Source organism: Neurospora hispaniola (genome assembly GCF_033458365.1).
Source record: "Neurospora hispaniola strain FGSC 10403 chromosome Unknown B0T23scaffold_1, whole genome shotgun sequence".
Lineage (NCBI taxonomy): Eukaryota > Fungi > Ascomycota > Sordariomycetes > Sordariales > Sordariaceae > Neurospora > Neurospora hispaniola.
The window spans coordinates 4875686-4895616 of NW_026944406.1; the positions used below are offsets into that span (position 1 = coordinate 4875686).

A 19931-nucleotide genomic window follows, 5' to 3' on the forward strand; every position below is an offset into this window, starting at 1 on the left:
CGGGAAACCCGATAGACATAAATCTTGGGATACACAGCACCTTGAGTTGATATATCGAGTAACACTTGATGCTTCCGGTGAAGGATGAGGACGGATCCAGAGGGCCACTCACTTCTCGGCGGGGCTAAGGCCCCCATACCAACCTAAACCTTGAGCTAAACAGTATGAAAGTGGCACGTACCACTATCCGTTCCCTATCGAGGCATCCTCACTTACGGAGTCCTTTTATAACCACATAGCAATGTTCTTGATTTTGTGCGATGCCGTGCAAGGAGTATAGGTAGATGCTAGCTGCATCTTCTCATGCCTTCCACACGTGCGAGAGGACATGCCTTGCGCGCAGCAGTCCGCCCGCCAAACATTCAGCTTCCTATCGATGTTGGTACCTGCTGGCTATACTATGCTGTGGTACGTAGCGGGGTAGGTACCTTAGACAGAACACATGAAGCAGCTGGTCTAGTCAGACCCCGGATTCTGTCTCCAGTTCCATGCAACTGCCAAGTCCACGCAGTGCGGACGGTTGAGAAGAGTCCGGCACATCCATGACGATCTTCCAAAAAAAGGGAGAGGGGCAGTCCATAGAAACTCCACCATAATACTACAATTGGACCAGTGAGAACGACTGCGTATTTTCTCAACACTGCCGGCTGGTAGGGCATCAGGCTCACTGGGCAGCCATATCTCATTCCACCCACTTTGAACAACCGTTGACTGGGTTACAAAGCTTTGTCACTTTTCGCTCCGTCGGTTCCTACTTTACTGTAGGCAGTCGCTGCAAGTAAGCCCCCGAGGCCTTGTCATGTTTCGAACTGACCGATGTCGAAAAGTTATCCGATGTTGTGGGATCCATTGCAGTCAACAACGTTCACTTCTTCTTCTCCTCTTTGGAACCACCGTGTTGCCTATGCTAGTGTAGCTATTCTTGCTACTGCACAACTTCTTTTGGTTCCACCCAAAGTTCTTATTTAGCTTCGATCTTTAGGATCGCCGTCGCCGGCTGGAGGCAGACAAGCTTGCGAGCTTGCTTTAGCTTCCCCGTGCTCCAATTTTGTATTCCGTTACATTGCGCCCTGCTGTCATGAACCATGGCGCGGATGATCACAGAATGGATAGAAACACGAGCGAGGCACAAGAATACCCAAGATCTACAAGATAGGATGACATTCCCGAGTCGCCGTCTCTGCCGTGTTCGTCAGTTCAGGCTCGTTCAAGCCACCGACTGTGTGGGGCCATACAAACTCGCTGCCAGACACTCAGCCAGGACGAGCCACAGCAAGACCTCAAGCTTACACAGTACCCTGGCGTATCCGCGCACGGAATCATCACGAACTGCCATCACCCAAATGCGCACCCGAACATTCGCAATAAACAATGTCCGAATAGACACTTGTTGATAAAGGGAAACATCTATTTCACACGAGAGCCTCTCACTGGCCACCTGCACCGCCGGGACTACTCACAACAACCTGACTCTAATACTAACCTAACTGACCCTACCCTTTCGGCAGTCATCGAAGCATTTAGTACGCAGTCACTGTGCTGCTATTACACAGTCTTTGAACTTTCTTCTTCACACCTTCCCTCCCCCCCTTCCAAAGCATCACAAACCGAGAAAATTGTTTTCATCGTCATCACCAAATCCTGTTTCTACATGATTTTTTCCCCCTTAGCTTCTCGGTTCTCATTGGCGTGCGGTTTCTACCCTCTCTTCCCCGATTCGTAGTTCCATTTACCTAGTTGTGCTCACCTGTAACACACCTTGCGCTCTTCACTCCGAAGCCCTTCGATTTTCCATTGGCCAGAAATCCGTAATGACACATTTTTCCATTTTGAAGTCTTCTTCTTTTTCTTCCGACTATCAACCAGATGGCGGGAGCAAAGGTGACGGCGAAGGGAAGAGGCGACGGCACCATCATTTCTCCTCTGGTGAATCCTAGTGTATCCTACGTCGATACGAGCATATGCTTACCAACTTTTCATTTGTAACAAACCTTCGTCATTCAAGACATACCCGACTGCACGCCGAGCGATCTAAGTCAACTACCACGCTCTTCTGACAAGCAGTTCTCAATACGTCAGAGAGAGAGAAAAAGACAAAAGAGATCGAGGACAGACATCCTCCCTCCTTGTCCGCCAGTCCATATACTTAGTACTATATCCACCTACACTACCCGAGCTACAACCGCAAGAGCACCATGGTACCTACATTAGGCCCAGGGGCCAGGGGTAAACCCAGGGCATTCTCAGTCTAAGACAAGATCTCCTGATAATCCCAAACAGAAAACATGAGGAGGGAAAGGATTTACCCCGAAAGGAAATGATGACAGTGGTGGCTCCATCACTCGATCCCCCGCGGCACGGCCTGGGCGTCCATCATTACGGCACGTACCTGCCAAGTCTTTGCTTCCCCATACCAGCATCATACTGCATTCAAACAACATCGCACTCATGGAGAGAGACGAAGACGCCTCACCGGACCCGAACTTGTCGACCCGACTACATACCTAGGTACCTACCAGACGTACAACAGCCGGCCGTGGCAAGAATCAAGTCCTGTGACTGTGTGTGGGCTGCATACACAGGTGTACCATCTCGATCCTTCTTTTTCTTTTCTTCCTCGAAGAAGAGAAAACCAGATGTCTCCGGGTGTAGTTGGATGGAATGTTTGGAACTGATCATCAGGCACTCTTCTACACAGTATGTCCGCTCTGCCTTCATTACACTACTTACTTCGCTTCGGCTCAGGAACACCACCACTCATCCTCCTTTGGGCGAGTCGATCATCTGATTGGGTTTCTTGGGACTTTTTTGCGTTGTACGCACGCCTCAGCCGGCGTACTACTCGTACTGGTAAGCGCGGTGCCGCCGCCTCACGATTTTTAGGGAATTAGAGGTGAGCAAAGCAGCCATCTTTTGTATGGAGAAACACAGTTATCGCCACTTTGCAGCTCACCACGCTAACCTCTTACAAAATGCCAGCAGAGAGTGACAGGTACATGAGAAGGGGAGAAGGGATCCTGGGAACTAGTTCTAGTACGCAGTAGTGTATACAAAAATTCATCAATTTAGATATTTTCCCACGTCCTTCCTTTTCCGTCTACCATTACACGTGGAGAAAGTGTTGATCATCTCGGAGCTGTCAACAAAAGTTGGCAACGTCGTCAACGTCCCGCTGTCTCCATTTTGGACTACACGTACTCGTTGCGTTGTCCTTGTTTGTTATCCCTGTCTACAGCGCAAACTAGCAACTACTGCGTACACCTGAACGGAGCGGATACCATCCAGCAACAAAATATGTGATATAATGGCCGATTGGCTAGATAGAATCAACAGGTAGAAGAAGAAGGAAAACTAACATGAAAGCCGAGATGTGGTGTTGTTGTTTGCCTGCCCTGCGCTGGCATGGTTGGCCCCGGTCTATAATTGAATATTATTTAACACCGCCAAATTGACATCATAATTTGTTTCGACCCTTTTGATGGTTTCGCAGGAAAGCGAAGCTGGACCAAGCGATGCTGATATAAGGCGTACAGTGTCTGAAGTATGTAAACGGGAAAACCGTTGTTTTACGGTTCTAGAAGGGATCGGCAATGGGGCTAAATGCTTTGACCTTGGAAGTACCCCCGTTGATTACGGGACAGACAGGATAAAGCCAGAAAAGAACCACGTTCCAACCAAGCATGTTTGGATGAATCTTATCGTGTGGATTTATTTTTCTTTCTGTGAACAATGTCCAGTCTGACCCGAAGGGTAGTGTATAAACGGGAGACAGGGGAGGGCCCCCAGAGGGAGGGAGGGGGGCGCCCGAAGGAGGGAATTCGGTGGGGGATGGGGGTCAAGGGGAAAAAAGAAAAAAAAAAAAAAGATAGAGATGAGATCTGACAGGATTTATGATCAGTCTTACCTCAGATGGGGAGGATATCATGGTACCAGACGCAGGATTGTGCAATTCTGGCAGTACTGTATCTGTTCTGTCTTTCAACTGTCGATCATCATGCCGGTAGAATCCTCCCGTCGCTGTCTTGCTTACATTCAATCCCTGGTTGTCAGGACCGCATAGGCCTCAAGATAATCCAACCTACACCATAGTGACGAGTTTGAGGTACCTTAGACCTTGCCTAACCAACCCTCAACCTTCCAAGACGACCTAGAATAATGGGTTAAGACTTACAAAACAGCATAGTAAAGTATCGTCAGAGAGAAACCAACTTCCACATATATGTCATCTTGCGTCCATCAAAGGAGATGTGTTTGTAGTGTACGAAGACCAAAGAGATGGGCAAAAGATATCAATGCAAATAGACCGATTCCCCTGACTCCCTACCAAAATCCCACGGTTCCCTCTTCCCACAAATCCAACCACCTCCTTCCCTCTTTGAACCGTCCCCATTCTACCCCGTGTAGCCTGTAACCCCCAATATCTGGCAGGTTACATGCAGTGTTCAGCCTATCATTCGCATGTTCTCTCCCACGAGGGAAGTGCCTGACATCCAGGAACCACCTCAACTCTCATCGGTGTCCTTTTTTTTTTCTTTTTCTTTTTTTTTTTTTTTTTTTTTCCTCTCGGGTGAAATACGCAGCATTGGAGGCATTGGGAAGTAGGAACAATTCAAGTCAGAAAGAGAGAAGCGTGGGAAGAAGACACACTGTAAGCCAGGACAAAAGACAGCCCAAGCGCACAGGCACACTTGCCAGACTAGATGGCTATTTAAGTACTTAGACAAGTAATTCTACGCTGTTCAGGCGATTACCACTCAGTCTGTCTTGAACGATAGAGTTACCTACCTGTAGAGGTATCGTAGGACGAACAATTGCTACAATAGATGGCTAGGCTTTATTGGTCACAGCGACAACCGCCCGCCCAAAGCAAAGTATTCGGGATATACAAGCTCTCTGTATCCTCCGTCCCTGGCCATTGACTGGCATCCTTCATTATAGGCCGGCCGAACTTGGTTACCTTACCTTCCTATCCCATCCACAGGATTGCTGCTTCGTCCTTCGGGTAACAAAGATCGTTGTTAAGTCATGAAGACAAGTAATCCATTCAGCATCTTCGCGAACCATACAGCCCGGTAACTCAAGACTCGTCACTTGATGCGCGAGTTGATGTGAATATCAGGCTGGAATGGCAAGTACTAGTGAGTAGATGCTCATCATATGGTCATTGTACTACATATGCATGGCTAAAACCACATACCGGCCGAAGAGCTGTTTGCGTGATCTCTGTTGCTCTCTTTTCACTCCACATTTCACCCGCCCGCTTCACGTTCAGACCTGACAGATTGTGGGTGTGGCGGATATGGTGTGGTAAATGCAGGATCGAATTGAACAATCATTCCTATCGAGAAAGTGGGATGAGTTATATATGGTTATCAAAGAGGCAATGACGGGGCTGCGATGGGTTCTCCCAAGATGCAGCTGCTGCCCGAATAATCTCTCTACAATCCATGACCAAACTCCTTTGTGCGTCGTATCCTCCGTGCGGTTGCTGCTTCTAGTGGTCGATGCTGTGGTTAAGTTAGCCTCGAGTTTCTTCGATTCGTTAATAAGTGACTTTTTGAAGAGGGATAACTTACTCTTCCCATATCCGACCTTGGACCGCTTTGAGTTCTTCTTCCGTCATTCTGTGACCTGTCGTGAAGTATCCTACATAAAACCGAATCCTCGTCGGTTAATCTGCCTTTATTCACAGAAACATTGGAAGAGTAAGTATGACAAACATACCGGCATTGATCTTGGCGTCGATCTCTACTCTCGAATCGGCTGGAATCCAGCTTTCGGGGAGCTCAACACGCTCTAGAATAGGGATACTGTGCGGAAGGTTAGCATCCATCAAGCAAAAGATCGCCGGCTCACCACACGTGCAGGTTATGCAGCAAGACCCGAGCACAATGGCACACCACATAGTTGAACAGGAAATGCTAACTCACCCCTGGCCGACGATGGCGTCGTGTTTCATGCTATAAAGTGACCATGCATTAGATCGAGGATCGGTGATACCTGCCACAAGGCAAGGAGAGCGCGCGCAGTAGGGGGGGGGAGAGGGGCTTGGTGTTACTCACTTGCTCATGCTAAGCATTCGGTCAATCTTGGTAATACCCAGCCAATGAAGAATATCGGGCATCAGGGCTTGGAATCGCATATCCTTTACACCGGCAATGTTTTCGGTGCGCTTGAAATAGTCCGATGCAAGATCTGCCCCGCGCTTTCTCGCGTTGTACACAACTGTAAAAGGTTCCCGATTAGTCTCTCACCCAGGAAACGAGAATCCCCCGTATGGGACGAGGTAAGCATCAACTAGGAACTCAACATACGATACTGTGACGCTGGATTAGCATTTAGTCTTCATGAGCAGAGTTTTGGAACACATACCTTTGTGACTTCGCCCAGGGCACGACCTTCCTTACGGAAATAGATTACCACGCCGCTACCGCCATTCTGAGCCTCCTTGACGGCCTCCTCAATACCGAAGATTAGGTAAGGTCTGCAAGTGCAGATATCGGAACAGAAAACATCACTACCGTTACACTACATAGAAGGTGGCTGTGTCAGCAGTGAAAGATGTGTTCAAGAGACAAGACATCCCATGAGAACGAGAGCCTACCTCGTCGTGTATCCTCAACGCAAGTTTCTTGGAAGGGTCTGACATCTTCGCGGGATCGCCGAAGCAGTACACGGTCAAACCACCTAGAAAGAGACGGTTAGGAATCTGAAACACCACACCATGACGGGATACACAGCTGATGATTCGTACCGATAGGGGGCAGGAAGACCTTGATATCGGAACGCGTAATTAACTGGCTATTGTATCAGCATCGTCTGTCCGTGAAAGTGCTATAATCCAGCGGCGCCAATTACCTCGGGATACATGCCACCCGTATGCTCGAAGAGGGATCTGCGCAATGTGCCCTCATCAATACCGAACCGTTCGGCAACTCCGGGGAGGTACCAAACAGGCTCGACGGCGAACTTGGTTACCGCAAGTTCACCGTTGCTGTTCAAGCAGATCTTGCCATCTGGAACCAATCTGCCGCTCTTAACACTCTCTTCAAGCTCAGGCAGCTTCATATGAGCTTTTGTGATCGCAATCGTCGGCCGGAGATCAACTGTCGATAGCCAGTGTCAGTTTCCATCATATGCAAATAGGGATTATAGACAACAACATGTGAAAGTACGTACCACCCTCCTTATCCATGAGATCCTTGAAAATCCAAGGAACCTGATGGCCCCAAGGATCCATGGCTACAATCTTCTTGGGGTCTCCCCATTGAGGGAAGGGGCCAATGTTGACGGCGGGCTCGGTGTTGGTGAAGTCAGGCTTGTGGTCTGGATCCAGCTCCTTACTCGCCAGAGCCAGTGCATAGTAAACCGAGTATGAACCGCCGTGGGCTCCAATGGCGTTACGTCTGCGGATGGTCGAGCCAGATCGGATGACAGCTACCGGGCCACGCTTCACGGGATCGGCCGCACCCCATTCCATCGGTAGAGGGTTGATGCCGATCTGCTTGGGATAGGTCGTGAGCACGACGCGGTTCGAGAAGTTGGACTTTGTGACATCGGCGGGCGGAGATGATGGTGACATGGTGCCGGCATCCGCCTGCAAGAGCGGTGGCGTCTGGACATAGCCGGAAACGAGCGGGGTGGTGACTGGGTTTGGAGCTTCGCCGTTGGGTTTCGACGAGGTTTCGCGAGTCTTCTCCAAGCTGCTCACACGTTGAGAGATGGATTCAACCGCCGAGATGAGCTTCGTTTGGCCTTGGGCGATGGCCAGCAAGGCATCCTGCACACCTTCCAGACCTGTAGCCATTGTAACCAGGTCTGACTGTTTGAGCAAATGGGGGAGGAAGGGCAGCAGTATCTAGGCAAAGATGATGATAAAAGAGAGAGATTCTAGTAGTGGTCCAAGAGACGGGAGACAAAGGGACGGGATGGAGGCAACGTCAGGAACAAACAGACGAAGATACTGAAGACGATGGGAATCTGGAGCAACCTTGAGAGAGACAGTCAGTCAGTCGGGCGACACGAGGGCCAGTTATAACATGGTAGTTATCGACGTCCCCGGAGGAAGTGGACATTGGACTATGCTTCCACTTGGCCATCCAACCTCTCCTCTTCCAGCTCGTAGTGTACATGCACTCGCCGTCACCAGGGGCATACCGTACCTAACTTGCCCGAAGCCACCGAAGGCCCCCTCGTGATAAGAGCATGTCTTTGGCCATCGACCACTCGATGGTTTGCAACACGTAACAAGAGTCGGTACAAGTTGCGTCTCGGGCAATCACCGGCTGCGGAGCGTGTTACTGACCAACGTTACCAAGCAAGATAGCCAGCTGATCGATAACAGGGTGTGTGTGGCATGCCCGTAGCGCTTCCTCGATCCCTGTAGGCTGGAGTAGCATGCTGCCACTTTTGGGGTCAACCACATGCTCCCCACAACGGACGCCGGCGGCGGGGTACCGCAATCGGATCGAGTGCCGTGGCTGCGGATCTCGGAGACGAGCGCGCCTTGTCCCCCAGTTCCCGCCAGTTCCAAGTGGAAGCGGTATGTACCGTATGTAGGTGGTCCCTTGTTAGTAGGTATGTAGTCATTGTGTAAGCAGAAAAGGAACGACACTGGAGAGGTCCCGCATAGTGTAGGGAAAGTGCAGGCCCTGTGTTCATCACAACAGGAAACAACATGGGGGTGTATGGATTTTAAGTGATTGTTGACACCGCGATGCAAGTAGTAAGGTATGTATGGTTACCGCTCAGTATACGTAAAGAACTCCCAACATCGAAACGGGTGGTGCCGGTACCGGGGAGAGCTGTCATCACCATCGGATACTACCGCTTGCAAGTTGCTCGAGAAATCAAGCAAGGTACCGATGTTATCGAATTCGATAACGCTGCCCTGCTGCTCACAAGGGAACCTATCTCGGGCCAAGGCCATCAGCAACCATGATAAGCGGGGTGGTCGTCTTATCGAACAGGACGCCTTGATTACACCAGGTCCGAACTCTGGATGGCAGGTGCTTGGATGTCAAATGCCAGATTTGTCCAATCACCAGTCCCCGCTCGATATGTAGTCGATCCTCCCAAAGCTGGGGGAGGTCTTTTGTGGGGCAAGGTGGGGATCAAATTGGCGGGCCCCACGCCAAGGCCCCCGCCTTGAGTTGTGAAAAGTCAGCCCTGTCCTGTCATCATGTGCACGGGCTATTGCATCAGTCTACGTGAATAATCTTATCAATCTTTGGGTTTGTAAAACCATAGAGCCTACGACAACCATCACGCGCGCGGCGTCCGAGGAACTCACCTTGGTGAGAACGGTGAGAGTCGTGGTGGGGCAGGCAACACTGACCTTACCGGGGGGACTGGACGGGAATGGGGCCAAACTTTTTGGCGGTTGCTGTCAGCGACGCTTCATGAAGGTGCAGAAACTACCTAGAACTAGTGTAGTCGCAAAACTATCAACACCTCAATAACCACCAACTTTTGCCTGCAAGGAGTCACTCATCAGGCACGTGCTGAGTAAAGTGGCACACGCCTCCATTCTCTCAACGACCAACGTGCTCTTCCCCTTTTCCATTCACCGGCAATTTTTCAGCAATCCGATCTGCAGCGCGTGCGCCAGAAGCACCAAGGGTTTCCATTGCGACGCGAATCATCGATAGGTTATCTTCAGCACTGCCGGCCGCGCACCTGCAGTACTTAGTGACCGCAACCGAACTTGACACGCCCCGGTGCCATTTCAACAAACTTGAACAAACCCACCACCTACAACACCTAAACAACAACAACCATCACGGCAACTTCACAATGGGCAAGCGCAAAAAGTCGTCAAGAAAGCCGCAGGGCCCCAGGAGGGTATGTGCATATCTCGACCTCTACTTTTTCCATTCACCAAACCCCAAGAGATGATCGCGTACTTTTGTCCGTTGCGCGCGCCTCTGGATACCACCAAAGACGTCATTGCCCGATAAGCTTTTTTAGACATTCTGCACCCCCCAAGCACCATCTTCCCATATCATACACAACACTCACTACTACTGGAACCCCATCTACATTGTACCCTTCCACCTGTCAGTCATATTATACGCTTCCTTCACCTCACAACCAACGCGCTAACCTGTTCACCCCCCTCTTAACTAGAACGACCCCCTTCCCACTGTCTTCACATGCCTGTTCTGCAACCACGAACGATCCGTCATCGTCAAGCTCGACAAGAAGGCCGGCGTTGGCTACCTCGACTGCAAAATTTGCGGCCAAAAGTTCCAATGCCCTGTCAACTGTAAGACTAGCTCAGCCAACCCTTGGATATACTCACAAAAACAAGAGAAGCAGAGGAGTGCTGACTTCACAACTACAATGTAGACCTCGATGCTGCGGTAGATGTCTATAGTGCTTGGGTAGACGCTGCAGGTAAGCCAGCATATGGCCTTGCCCTTGCCATGTTAGAGCTTGTCATTGACTTGGACCAAACAGACGCTGTTGCACAAGAAGCCGAGGCAAGCGCAAAAGCAGCATCTTACTCGAACAGCCGGTCGACGGGTGGGCGGCCAGCGGCATCAAGCCGGAGAGCTGCCGATATCGACGAAGATGATGAGGATGACGATAGAGGCTATGGCGGATCCGGCGTTGAGGTTGACGACGATGACTACGACTAAAAGACATCGGCGATTCGACGTTGCGTTACGTCCACGTAGCCGGCTGGCTGTTTCTCTTTCTTTTCTGTCCAATATCTCATGGGGTCATGGTTGACTGAGCGAAAGGTTTGTTAAGGGTCATTATCATCATCATCATCCACACGATAGGCGAAGCCGAGCCGAATCTCGATGCCAGTTTTATTTCGACGAACGAAGCCGCACGAACTCGTTTTGCTGAATTTTTCCAGAGTGGGTATTCCATTACTACGCTTGGCATCAAAAAGTCCTCTCAGATAACGCCATTTCCCAAAGTCGATCCCCACCGCCAGGAAGTCATCACAATCAACGATCTACCTACGCCCCTTCACACTTTACATGGAGTAATAGCGATCGCCGAAGTCACCGAGACCGGGGATAATGTAACTATAGCAAATAGAGTCAGTCTCAAATCTCATCATATTCTCAGCGACCAACATGAGGCGGAACGGAACGGAAAACACACTTCTTGTCATCGAGGCCTTGGTCGACAAAAGCAGTTACTGTTCGGAGCTTGGGGAACTTGGAAGCAAAGTTGCTGATGCCCTCGGGACTGGCCAAAATGTTGAGGAAGATAATCCGCTCTTCTGGAACTCCCCTGGACTTCAACACCTCGACGGCCATAATGGCAGATCCGCCTGCACAGACAGCACTTGTTAGCCGTGGAAAACCCAGTCACAAGGCGCGCTTGGTTCTCCCCCAGATCCTAGACTTACCAGTGGCGAACATTGGATCGAGGAGAAGGACCCAGCGGTCGGCAATGTCCTCGGGAAGCTTATCGTAGAAGAGCTTGGGCTGCGCAGTCTCCTCGTCTCTCTGAATAAGGATCTTGCCGATTCTAACGGAGCGGCAGCAGTCTCTCAGACCCTGCTCCATGGCCTCCCCGGCGCGCATGATGGAGACACCGCAGATCTTGCCCTGGAACGCCAAACCATCGTATATGCGGCCGACGGGGGTGGTAACGGGGTGCTCGACGGTGGGGAGGTGGTTGAGGCCCTCCTCGACGAGGAGACGGATGATTCTGTTGGAGTAGAAGATGAAGTCGCCGCGGTCGGTCCGCTTGTCACGGATAATGCTGTATTGTAACCACCGAGGTCAGCGTCTGGCGGACGGCAGTCCGGAAGGCAACTCGAGGCAAGCAAACGCACCTGAGAAGAGCGATAAGCTGGGGAGTTTGAGAGAGAACGGTGACGTTGTCGTAGTTGACGGCGGTCGAGACGGTGGCGGTGGGCTTCTGCTCCTCGGCGCGGTAATCGGGGCCCACGCACTTGGTAGGCGCGATCTCGGAGGCGGTAGACATGTTGACTTGGTTGGGTGAGGTAGGTATAGGAGGATGGACTAAGTGCCGCAGTCGTGAGAACGGATACTCTGCGAATTGTTTCGTGTAGGTGATGTGTGGTCAATGTAAAGAAAGATAGTGTCTCACGCAAGTGTTCGTGGAGGGGGGAGGGCGGATCAGATGCTTCTTAAAAGAGGATCCTGGGGCGAAGGTGACAGCCTATCTGTAAGCCAGGAGCAGACATATGACAAACAGATTGAATATAAGGGTTCGTGATTGGGATTGAGCGCGACCAAATGGGAAGACGAGGCGGCGCAAGCTGCCACCCCCAGATTCGAGGAAGATCAGTAGATTCTACTAGATCTGCGCCCAACCATGTATCAACAACGGTCCCACCAAACCCCTCCCACTTGCAGAGCTGATAAACGGTGGAACTCGGTGTCGCAGAGTATCAACGGGGACAGGAATTGGCGCCTTGCCTAGTTGGTCGCGTGTGTACTTACTATTCGACTGGGCTTCTCCGTTTACCGGAAGAGGATCGTGGCGGGATGCGGGAACTAGGACAAGAAAGGGGGACTTTGAGCGATTGTCAGATCAGAAAAAAGTACTGCATTTGCGAAAGGCTTCAGTTCTGGACCGATCCCTGCCCGCTTCTCAGGGTTGTCCGACCTGAGTCGTCCAAGTGGAAGTGGAAACCGTGGAAACGCTCTTGGAGTCCAGCTGGATCCCGCGACCTGGAACCCCGCCGTGCCCGCCGTGAGCCCGCGAGAGCTCCAACGGGCGGCGGGCGGCAGACACCGAAGGCCGTCCAGTGGGAGCCATCAAGGTAGGAAGCTCTGATGGGATGAAAAGTTCACCTACTGCAAGAATGTGAGAGACTTGGCAACCCCACGGGTTTTCGTCCTTAACAATGCGGTGCCGATATCCGCGCTTTACAATTGTACCAGTCAGATCTAGAGATAAAGGTTTGTATGTGTAAACAATGAGACGGGACGATAACATCAAAAGGCTCTTTTCGGAAATGCAGAAAAAGAGGAGCGGGCGTCTCGAGGGGAACGGCATGGAAGCACAGACCATCATCTGCAGGGTCACTGTGCTAGGAACCTTGTCCTGCCTTTGCCCCTGCCGCCGCCCTTGCACGCGCACCGCACTGCAGTGAACCACTGATGACACAGGGCCACAGGGCAGGCACCGTGACGGGACGGGAGCAAGATATTGTGGGGTTTTCGCAACAATGACACCCGTTTCCACTTCGACTTCTTCCATTTCCAAAACATTGGACTGAACCTACGCGGGACGGAAGGAAGCGCAACTTGAACTCAATCGCCTCAACTACACCGCAGCAAACATCGCTTCGCTTCAACCAACACTAACCACCACAATAACAACCTTCTGGTTCCGAACTTTATAAGCTCATGTCTCCAGCTCCCCATCGCCGTCACAATCGCCGTATGCCTTAGACGAGCTGCGCGCATCGGACTTCCATCCGCGCTTTGGTGACTGCGCCGCCAACAACACGTTTACTTGACCGGAACTGCCATTGACCAACTAGTCGACCTTCAGCCGCCGAACTTACCATAGTTTCCCGCATGTTGCTCTGATACGATTACGGCGCCCGTATAACCGATTGACATATTCGTCGCTGTCAAAGCTATCCATCAATCTGGGCTCCGTTCCGTTGCTCGGCCACAGTCAGTACAATGGCCAGCCTCAGTGATTACGACTTTCCGCCCAAGAAGCGCGTGACCACATACGGCAAAGCTACGAGAAGGCGAGTGGAAGCTTCGACTTCCTCGATCTCCATCAACAGGAGCGCATCCTCTATTTCCGTCAAGACAAATCAGAGCGAGGAAGACATCATAACGAAAGCCCCTGTGACTGCTACCCTCACATCTCCATCGCCACCCAGCTCGCCGGGACCTGCCGTATCTCGTACCACTAGCTCTAGCAACAGAGGTAGGTTATCAACCCAACAGAAATATGGCCGGACCAGCCATCCAAGGCTACACGACGAGTCACATAGCCAGCCACTGCCAGGGAGCATCGAAACCGGCGAGGATGACGCGAGGGCAAAGAAGAGGAAGATCACTCGGACATATTCGGAACAGACAGACGTACTGGCAGGACCATACTCGACTCCCAATTCATCGCCATTTGGCACAGAAACACCCGTCAATGCTTCGAAAGAACAGGTTGCAATAACAGTACCGAAGGCGAAGTGGCAGCAAAAGGCCATCAATACACCTGTTAAAGATGTCAAGATGACGGATGCCTTCTCTTCCCGGTCGATTCCGACGCATACGGCAACAAAGCATCAAATCCCGCTCCGACTTTCGTCAACCAAACCAAAACCGCTGCCTTTGCCCGTGCAAAGGAATCCCTCTCCGCCGCCACAAACAGAAGCCTCTGTTACTGCTGCGCCGCCACGGCGGAAACGCTTGATCGATGCTTTGGTAGCCCAAAAGGAAGAAGACAGTTCCTCCGATGAAGATGGCAATTCTCCGCTGCTAGAAAGTCCTCAAGGCAAACAATCCCCCAAGTTCCAAGACCCAAGCTCCCCGAATCCCTCAACCATGACACCGTCAAAGCGACTTGCTCGCCCAATACTTGCAACCAAGAAATCCGGGCCCAAGTTCACGTATACGCAACAAAGGTCAATGTTGGCCGAAAACGACCCGCTGTTTGATGGCGGTGGATTGGGCGGGATGGGGTTGGATGATAGCTTGTCCGGGGGTGCACTATTTAACATTGGTCGCCTGACCAAAAGTGCTGCTCTGGACGCCTTCTCGTTCATGGACGAGGAAGACGAGACAGTCAATACAGGAGCCGTTCGGAGTATCCACGAACTGCGACAAGCCGGTGCTAACAGCCGTTTCGCGGACGAGATCGAGGATATTCTCGATAGAGTAGGTCCGCCATCGGAAAAGCCTTCCTCATTACGAAGAGGCGCTTTGTTCGAGCTTGCTCAGAAAACGAATGAAAAGTCGTTTCGGTCACAGCTTCGCAATCATGGCGGCGCCGATGATGTGTTCAAGTCGCTAGATAAAGAGGCGGACCTCATTTCTGGCTTTGCAATCGCAGCAGTTGTTGCGAACATGCTGGCCACTTCGGCTTCAACCCTGCTACTCCAACAGCTGAAGGCTCAGGGCTTCGCCGCTCTTATTGAGCGACTACTGGGCGAGCCAAGAGATATTGTCCAGTTGGCGAAAGAGAGGAAGCAGAATGTGTCGAGGAACGGCCAAACAACACTAGGGACAATCAAGGCCTCTCTGCTGAAGCTTCCGGTATGGGAAACTGCCCTGCCTAAGCTTGTATCGCCCAGAACGCTCGCACTTAAGTGTCTGGACTTGATTATGCGACAGTCAACCCAAATGTCGGACGAGTTTGAAGTTTTCTCCTCGAAAGTGACCGATCAACTCTTTTCGATTTTGGCCGCTGGCACATCCGACCAGGCATGCTGGGAGTTCCCGCAAGAGCAAGCATCCATCGATTTCTTCCTCGCCCTGTATGTTCTAGAAGGCCATTCCATCTACGCCATGCAGTCTCACCTCAGCCCTAAATGGACGACTCAGTACGTGCCGATTGCGGCTGATGTGCTGGAGACTACCTTGACCCGGCCTGCGGACAAGTTCAACGACCTAGAGAGCCTCGCCCTCAGGATTACGCTTAACATGACTAATCACAACCATGACGCCTCGGGAACGCTTGTCAACAAGGGACTTCTCCAGAACCTAGCGCATTCGGCATGCGTTGCCTTTGACGTTGTCTTGAATTCCATGCAGGCTGATGCTTTCCTGTCCAAAGTTTACGAATCTCTCATCATGATGCTCGGTGTTATGATTAACTTTTGCGTCTATTACCCACCAGCTGGAAAGTCTCTTGATACAAGAGGGGGTACCCCGGGCCCGCAGCTAGAAAAATTGATCCAGCTCTTTGCTGACAACCACTCCAAAACCTCAGATGTAAGTTAGACGTCTGTCCATTGTTCTCAGATATGAAACATGATACTAAGACAAGAGACGTTCCCAGGCGGATTCCAAGGAGAAAGCTCAACTCAATGTTGCTCTCGGCTATCTTGCCATCTTGCTGGGATACCTTTGCCTCCGCGAACCCATCAGGGACAAATTCGTCTCAGTCCACCCCAAAAAGAGTATCCAGCCGCTGGTGGATTCCCTCAACGAGTTCATCATCTATCACCAGAGAGTTGAGGAAGCCCAGGGCGGGTCTGGGGAAACGAAAGTAGGTGATGAGTCTTCTGCTATGGCGCGTCTCCAGAGGCTGGTCAGCGTCCTCAAGTCAGAGTGCGCCTGAAATATTATCCATATATGGTCACAGGGCTGGATCAACACTCTGGTTGTTGTGAGCCAGATATCGCTTTGCTTTTATTGCTTTTTCCGGGGACCTAAACGGACTGGTTCACGGCTTGGGGGTTATGGGTTGCAGGTTGCGGGTTAATACACAGAGGGTCTGTTCTGGTAGGCAGAGGGTCTGGGAAATAGACTTATGACTTATGTGCGGGAAAGGGTCAGATTGACAATACTGCCCTGGCTAACGAAGTTGGTTCAAATGGTACGTATTGTGGAGCAAAATTTAGGATTCTTCAGGATGGCCGATACCTTTGGTCATGATCATCTCAGCGCAAGGAATGGCTTCACTTGGTTTGGGATATGATATGGCTCTGCCCACCTAATCCGAACACCTTTGGGCCTTTGGCACTCTTCCATAGGTGACGGGTATCTGTAACATTACGTTATCTTGTAACCTTTTCTTTTCTGTATGGACTTTTGTTCGGACTGGACCTCCTATAGACTCAGGAAACCGGATATTCTCCGTTAAGACAATGCAGATTCGGCTCGCCTGTAGTCCGTCGTGACACAGCTTCCGCTTAGAAGCAGCTCGGGTGGGCGCAGGTGACTAGGTACGGAGTCATCGGTGACAATAAACTCTAAGCGCTTCAGCTTGTCAAGCGTCTGAATTTCTCCGTTTCCCTGTGGAAGCAACTGTTTGTGAGGTGCCGCAATAGATCAAAGCCGAATAGGGTCCAGGCTTGGTGGTTTTGCAGGCTTAGCAGTGCCAGTATGTGGAGTGTTGAAGGCAAACTTAGCGACTGAGCCGCAATCTGGGTGCCTGCGGCAGGTGCGACGAAAACAGTGGGGTAAGGGAGGCTCCACTATATTACCTCACAGCAATAACATGTACACTACAAGCTCGGCTGCCTCTTGTGTCTGGCCAGTCTGGCTGGCTGTTTCGTCAGGCCTAGGCTGTCTCAGAACAGCGGCGGGCGGCATTGCACCTGTCAGCCGGGCAGTCACCTAGTTCAGTGTCGGAGCAACGAAGGAACCTACCTAGGCAAAAGTGTCTGGTCGTCGCTCGGAGTCCTGCCGAACGACGAGACGAATTGAGACAGACGGGAAGAAAACGACTTTTTGACACACTCGCGTGGTCGTCAACGAGTGGGACCATGCACCAATGACTTGTACAACCCTAACAACGTATTTCCAGTCGGAATGAACCCATGGGACATAAATCAGCGAAAGAGACCTATCTGGATTCGGTTATAACTTTTATCATGATGCTGAAGGGAACTATGCGGTTGTATTGTCTCAAAGTAAATCTGCCGTTCTTCCTGTCGCCCGATTGATTCAACTTCAAATTGAATTTCATCTGGTATTGGACTTGAAGAACGGTTCCGGCCTTGCCTTCCACTTGGCCTAGAAACAGGGGCATTCTTCTCACACTACGCAGCGGGTTTGCCGGACGTTCTTTCCTCCCAAACCCCAGAACTCCGTACCGGTTTCGAGAGGGAACAGTACGTACCTGCCTCACCAAGCTACACTACTACCGCAAATAGCCTAGACTCTGGCCCCAAACTTGTGGGTGGCAGGGCAGGGGCGCTCTTTCCTTGTCTGGTTCACAAGCTCTCAATGTTGTTACGAGCCGGTACAACTCCGCTGTCGCCCGCCTACCAGGCCATTCAAAACGACAAATTGTTTTTCTTCTGAACTTGGACCGCATCCCACTCACATTTACCTTCAATTTTCCACACTTCCAACCTTCACTTATCTTACTATCTCACACCACCACTCCATCTCACCCAGAGGTCTTCTCCCAGCTACAATACACACGTAACGACCCTTGAACCGGTCGCATACGTATATATATATATATAGATTCACAGTCTAAGTTCCCAAACTCCAGCCTCACGTCAGTTGACGTTCATTCGCAATGCCGTCCCCCGCCACAAAGCAGCGGAAGATCGCCATCGTAGGTAGTCGCTCCGTTGGTAAGTTCACCCTCCTTCTATCCTTCCTTCCATCGCACGAAGTATTTTCCAATACACAACTCGGGTGTTGTCACTCTGCTCTCACTCTTGCACACAGTTTACACGTTCGCGAAGTGAGGATCGCAGGCAATCTGTCTGGCCTTCTTGCGGCTTGACTGCAAAGCAAGACAGAAGTAAAAGAGGAGCAACAGGCACTAACCAAAGTTATAGGCAAATCTTCACTCGCTGTGCGCTTTGTGGATGGGCACTTTGTCGAATCCTACTATCCCACCATCGAGAATACTTTCTCAAAGGAAATCAGGTGGAAGAACCAGGATTACTCAACCGAGATCGTCGACACAGCGGGCCAGGTACGATTTTTTTTCTCACACCTTTCCCACCTTACCCAAATGATGTGAATTTCACCAGGGCGACACAGTTTACTGACACGAGCACTCAAACAGGATGAATATTCGATTTTGAATAGCAAGCATTTCATCGGCATCCACGGCTACATGCTGGTCTACTCCGTTTCTTCACTGGCATCCTTTGAAATGGTCCAGGTTATCCGTGATAAGATTCTCAACCATCTGGTAAGCAGCGTCTTGTCCATCCAGACTTCGTCTTGAATAATTTCCATGATTGTGTTACTGACTTCAACAGGGTACCGACAACGTACCCATCTGTATCGTCGGCAACAAGAGTGATCTCCGTCCTGAACAGCGCCAGGTCACTCCCGAGGACGGCAAGGCTCTCGCTGAGAAATACAAATGCGCCTGGACTGAGGCTAGTGCTCGCTATAACGAGAACGTCGCCAGAGCATTTGAGCTTCTCATCGGCGAGGTTGAGAAGTCAAATAACCCCACCGCGACCAACGAGAACGGAAAGTGCGTGGTCATGTAAGACAGTCAACGTGACTCTGTCTTCACCGTCAGTAGGGAGAGATGACCATCAATATCTCTCATGAGCAGTGGCGCGCTCAAATGTCGGATCTTCTTTCGAGCGATGGCAAGCTCCATGACAGACACAGATCAGGGGTTTTCATGCATACATGAAAACAAAAAAAGACGACACGACCACCACAGACCTCCTCAAGTTATATACGGTCGTTATTTGCAGCACATCTTGCCCATGGTTCATGACAGCACATGGTGGTGTGGCAGCCCCCATGCAGCACGGTACGGACAGACGTCACCAAGGCGTTGAACAGCTGTCCTTGGCTTATATTCTTCACCCACGAAAAGGGTATTAGATTCGGTACATCTCGAAAGGGAGAGCAGATTCCTTTTACCAAACAATGGTTTGAGGTATCCAGCCTAGTCCTACCGCAAACGGAGCTTTCTTGGCCGCCTACTCCATCACCGGACAACACGCAATTTTCACGACCTTGTTTCTATTTTTCGCGGGAAGCACTGGCGCGCAGGAGAGAAGTCAGGTGCTTTTTCTCTTTTGGCTTTATCGTGGTCTTTTCTTTTTTCAATTTTTTTTCTTTTTCTTTTCCTTGTTTGTTGAGTTACACTCGGTGTTAGATATAAACGAGACTCAACTCGGCTTGTGGATATAGAGAGGGGATCTTGACACTATACCTTGTTCATGTGTTCACATCATTTGGCGGCAAGACGGCATCGATGTGATTGGGGAATGATTGGTTGGGGCTTGAATCGGGAGAGGCGGCGGGTATCATTTCTCCTTAATAAGGTTTTGATGGGATTTGAAGAAAGTTGACCTTGTC

At 50.8% G+C, this 19931-nt stretch overlaps 7 protein-coding genes across 7 annotated transcripts; 4 read left to right on the forward strand and 3 right to left on the reverse strand.

Moving 5' to 3' along the window:
• Positions 1-839: 839 nt before the first annotated feature.
• On the reverse strand, positions 840-1820 carry B0T23DRAFT_350723 (uncharacterized protein; the record flags this gene model as incomplete). Its single annotated transcript, XM_062836060.1, has 2 exons — positions 840-1145; positions 1759-1820. 2 exons carry the CDS (start codon positions 1818-1820, stop codon positions 962-964), a joined length of 246 nt encoding a protein of 81 aa, XP_062697611.1. The 3' UTR covers positions 840-961.
• A 3429-nt stretch (positions 1821-5249) lies between these two features.
• B0T23DRAFT_306031 (GTP cyclohydrolase N terminal-domain-containing protein) lies at positions 5250-7807 on the reverse strand (the record flags this gene model as incomplete). Its single annotated transcript, XM_062834347.1, has 9 exons — positions 5250-5338; positions 5725-5810; positions 5931-5960; positions 6063-6225; positions 6369-6528; positions 6605-6687; positions 6755-6797; positions 6859-7106; positions 7180-7807. The coding sequence occupies 9 exons, from the start codon at positions 7805-7807 to the stop codon at positions 5250-5252; spliced, it is 1530 nt and encodes a 509-aa protein (XP_062697612.1).
• Positions 7808-8423: 616 nt separating this feature from the next.
• On the forward strand, positions 8424-9511 carry B0T23DRAFT_401481 (uncharacterized protein; the record flags this gene model as incomplete). Its single annotated transcript, XM_062838590.1, has 5 exons — positions 8424-8516; positions 8670-8685; positions 8752-8858; positions 8989-9161; positions 9436-9511. 5 exons carry the CDS (start codon positions 8424-8426, stop codon positions 9509-9511), a joined length of 465 nt encoding a protein of 154 aa, XP_062697613.1.
• B0T23DRAFT_31602 (uncharacterized protein) lies at positions 9397-10681 on the forward strand. The gene is made up of 4 exons (XM_062834897.1): positions 9397-9843; positions 10129-10267; positions 10351-10398; positions 10462-10681. Exons 1-4 carry the CDS (start codon positions 9796-9798, stop codon positions 10641-10643), a joined length of 417 nt encoding a protein of 138 aa, XP_062697614.1. The 5' UTR covers positions 9397-9795; the 3' UTR covers positions 10644-10681.
• A 140-nt stretch (positions 10682-10821) lies between these two features.
• On the reverse strand, positions 10822-12139 carry B0T23DRAFT_31725 (uracil phosphoribosyltransferase-domain-containing protein). Its single transcript, XM_062834992.1, has 5 exons — positions 12085-12139; positions 11807-11996; positions 11375-11733; positions 11125-11296; positions 10822-11045 (listed from the first exon to the last, which is right to left on the reverse strand). The coding sequence occupies exons 2-5, from the start codon at positions 11956-11958 to the stop codon at positions 10994-10996; spliced, it is 735 nt and encodes a 244-aa protein (XP_062697615.1). The 5' UTR covers positions 11959-11996; positions 12085-12139; the 3' UTR covers positions 10822-10993.
• A 1498-nt stretch (positions 12140-13637) lies between these two features.
• Positions 13638-16248, forward strand: B0T23DRAFT_392522 (wings apart-like protein regulation of heterochromatin-domain-containing protein; the record flags this gene model as incomplete). The annotated part of the gene is made up of 2 exons (XM_062838012.1): positions 13638-15899; positions 15967-16248. 2 exons carry the CDS (start codon positions 13638-13640, stop codon positions 16246-16248), a joined length of 2544 nt encoding a protein of 847 aa, XP_062697616.1.
• Positions 16249-17913: 1665 nt separating this feature from the next.
• Positions 17914-19225, forward strand: B0T23DRAFT_31832 (putative ras-related GTP-binding protein). The gene is made up of 4 exons (XM_062835068.1): positions 17914-18220; positions 18431-18570; positions 18664-18792; positions 18863-19225. Exons 1-4 carry the CDS (start codon positions 18163-18165, stop codon positions 19100-19102), a joined length of 567 nt encoding a protein of 188 aa, XP_062697617.1. The 5' UTR covers positions 17914-18162; the 3' UTR covers positions 19103-19225.
• Positions 19226-19931: the final 706 nt, after the last annotated feature.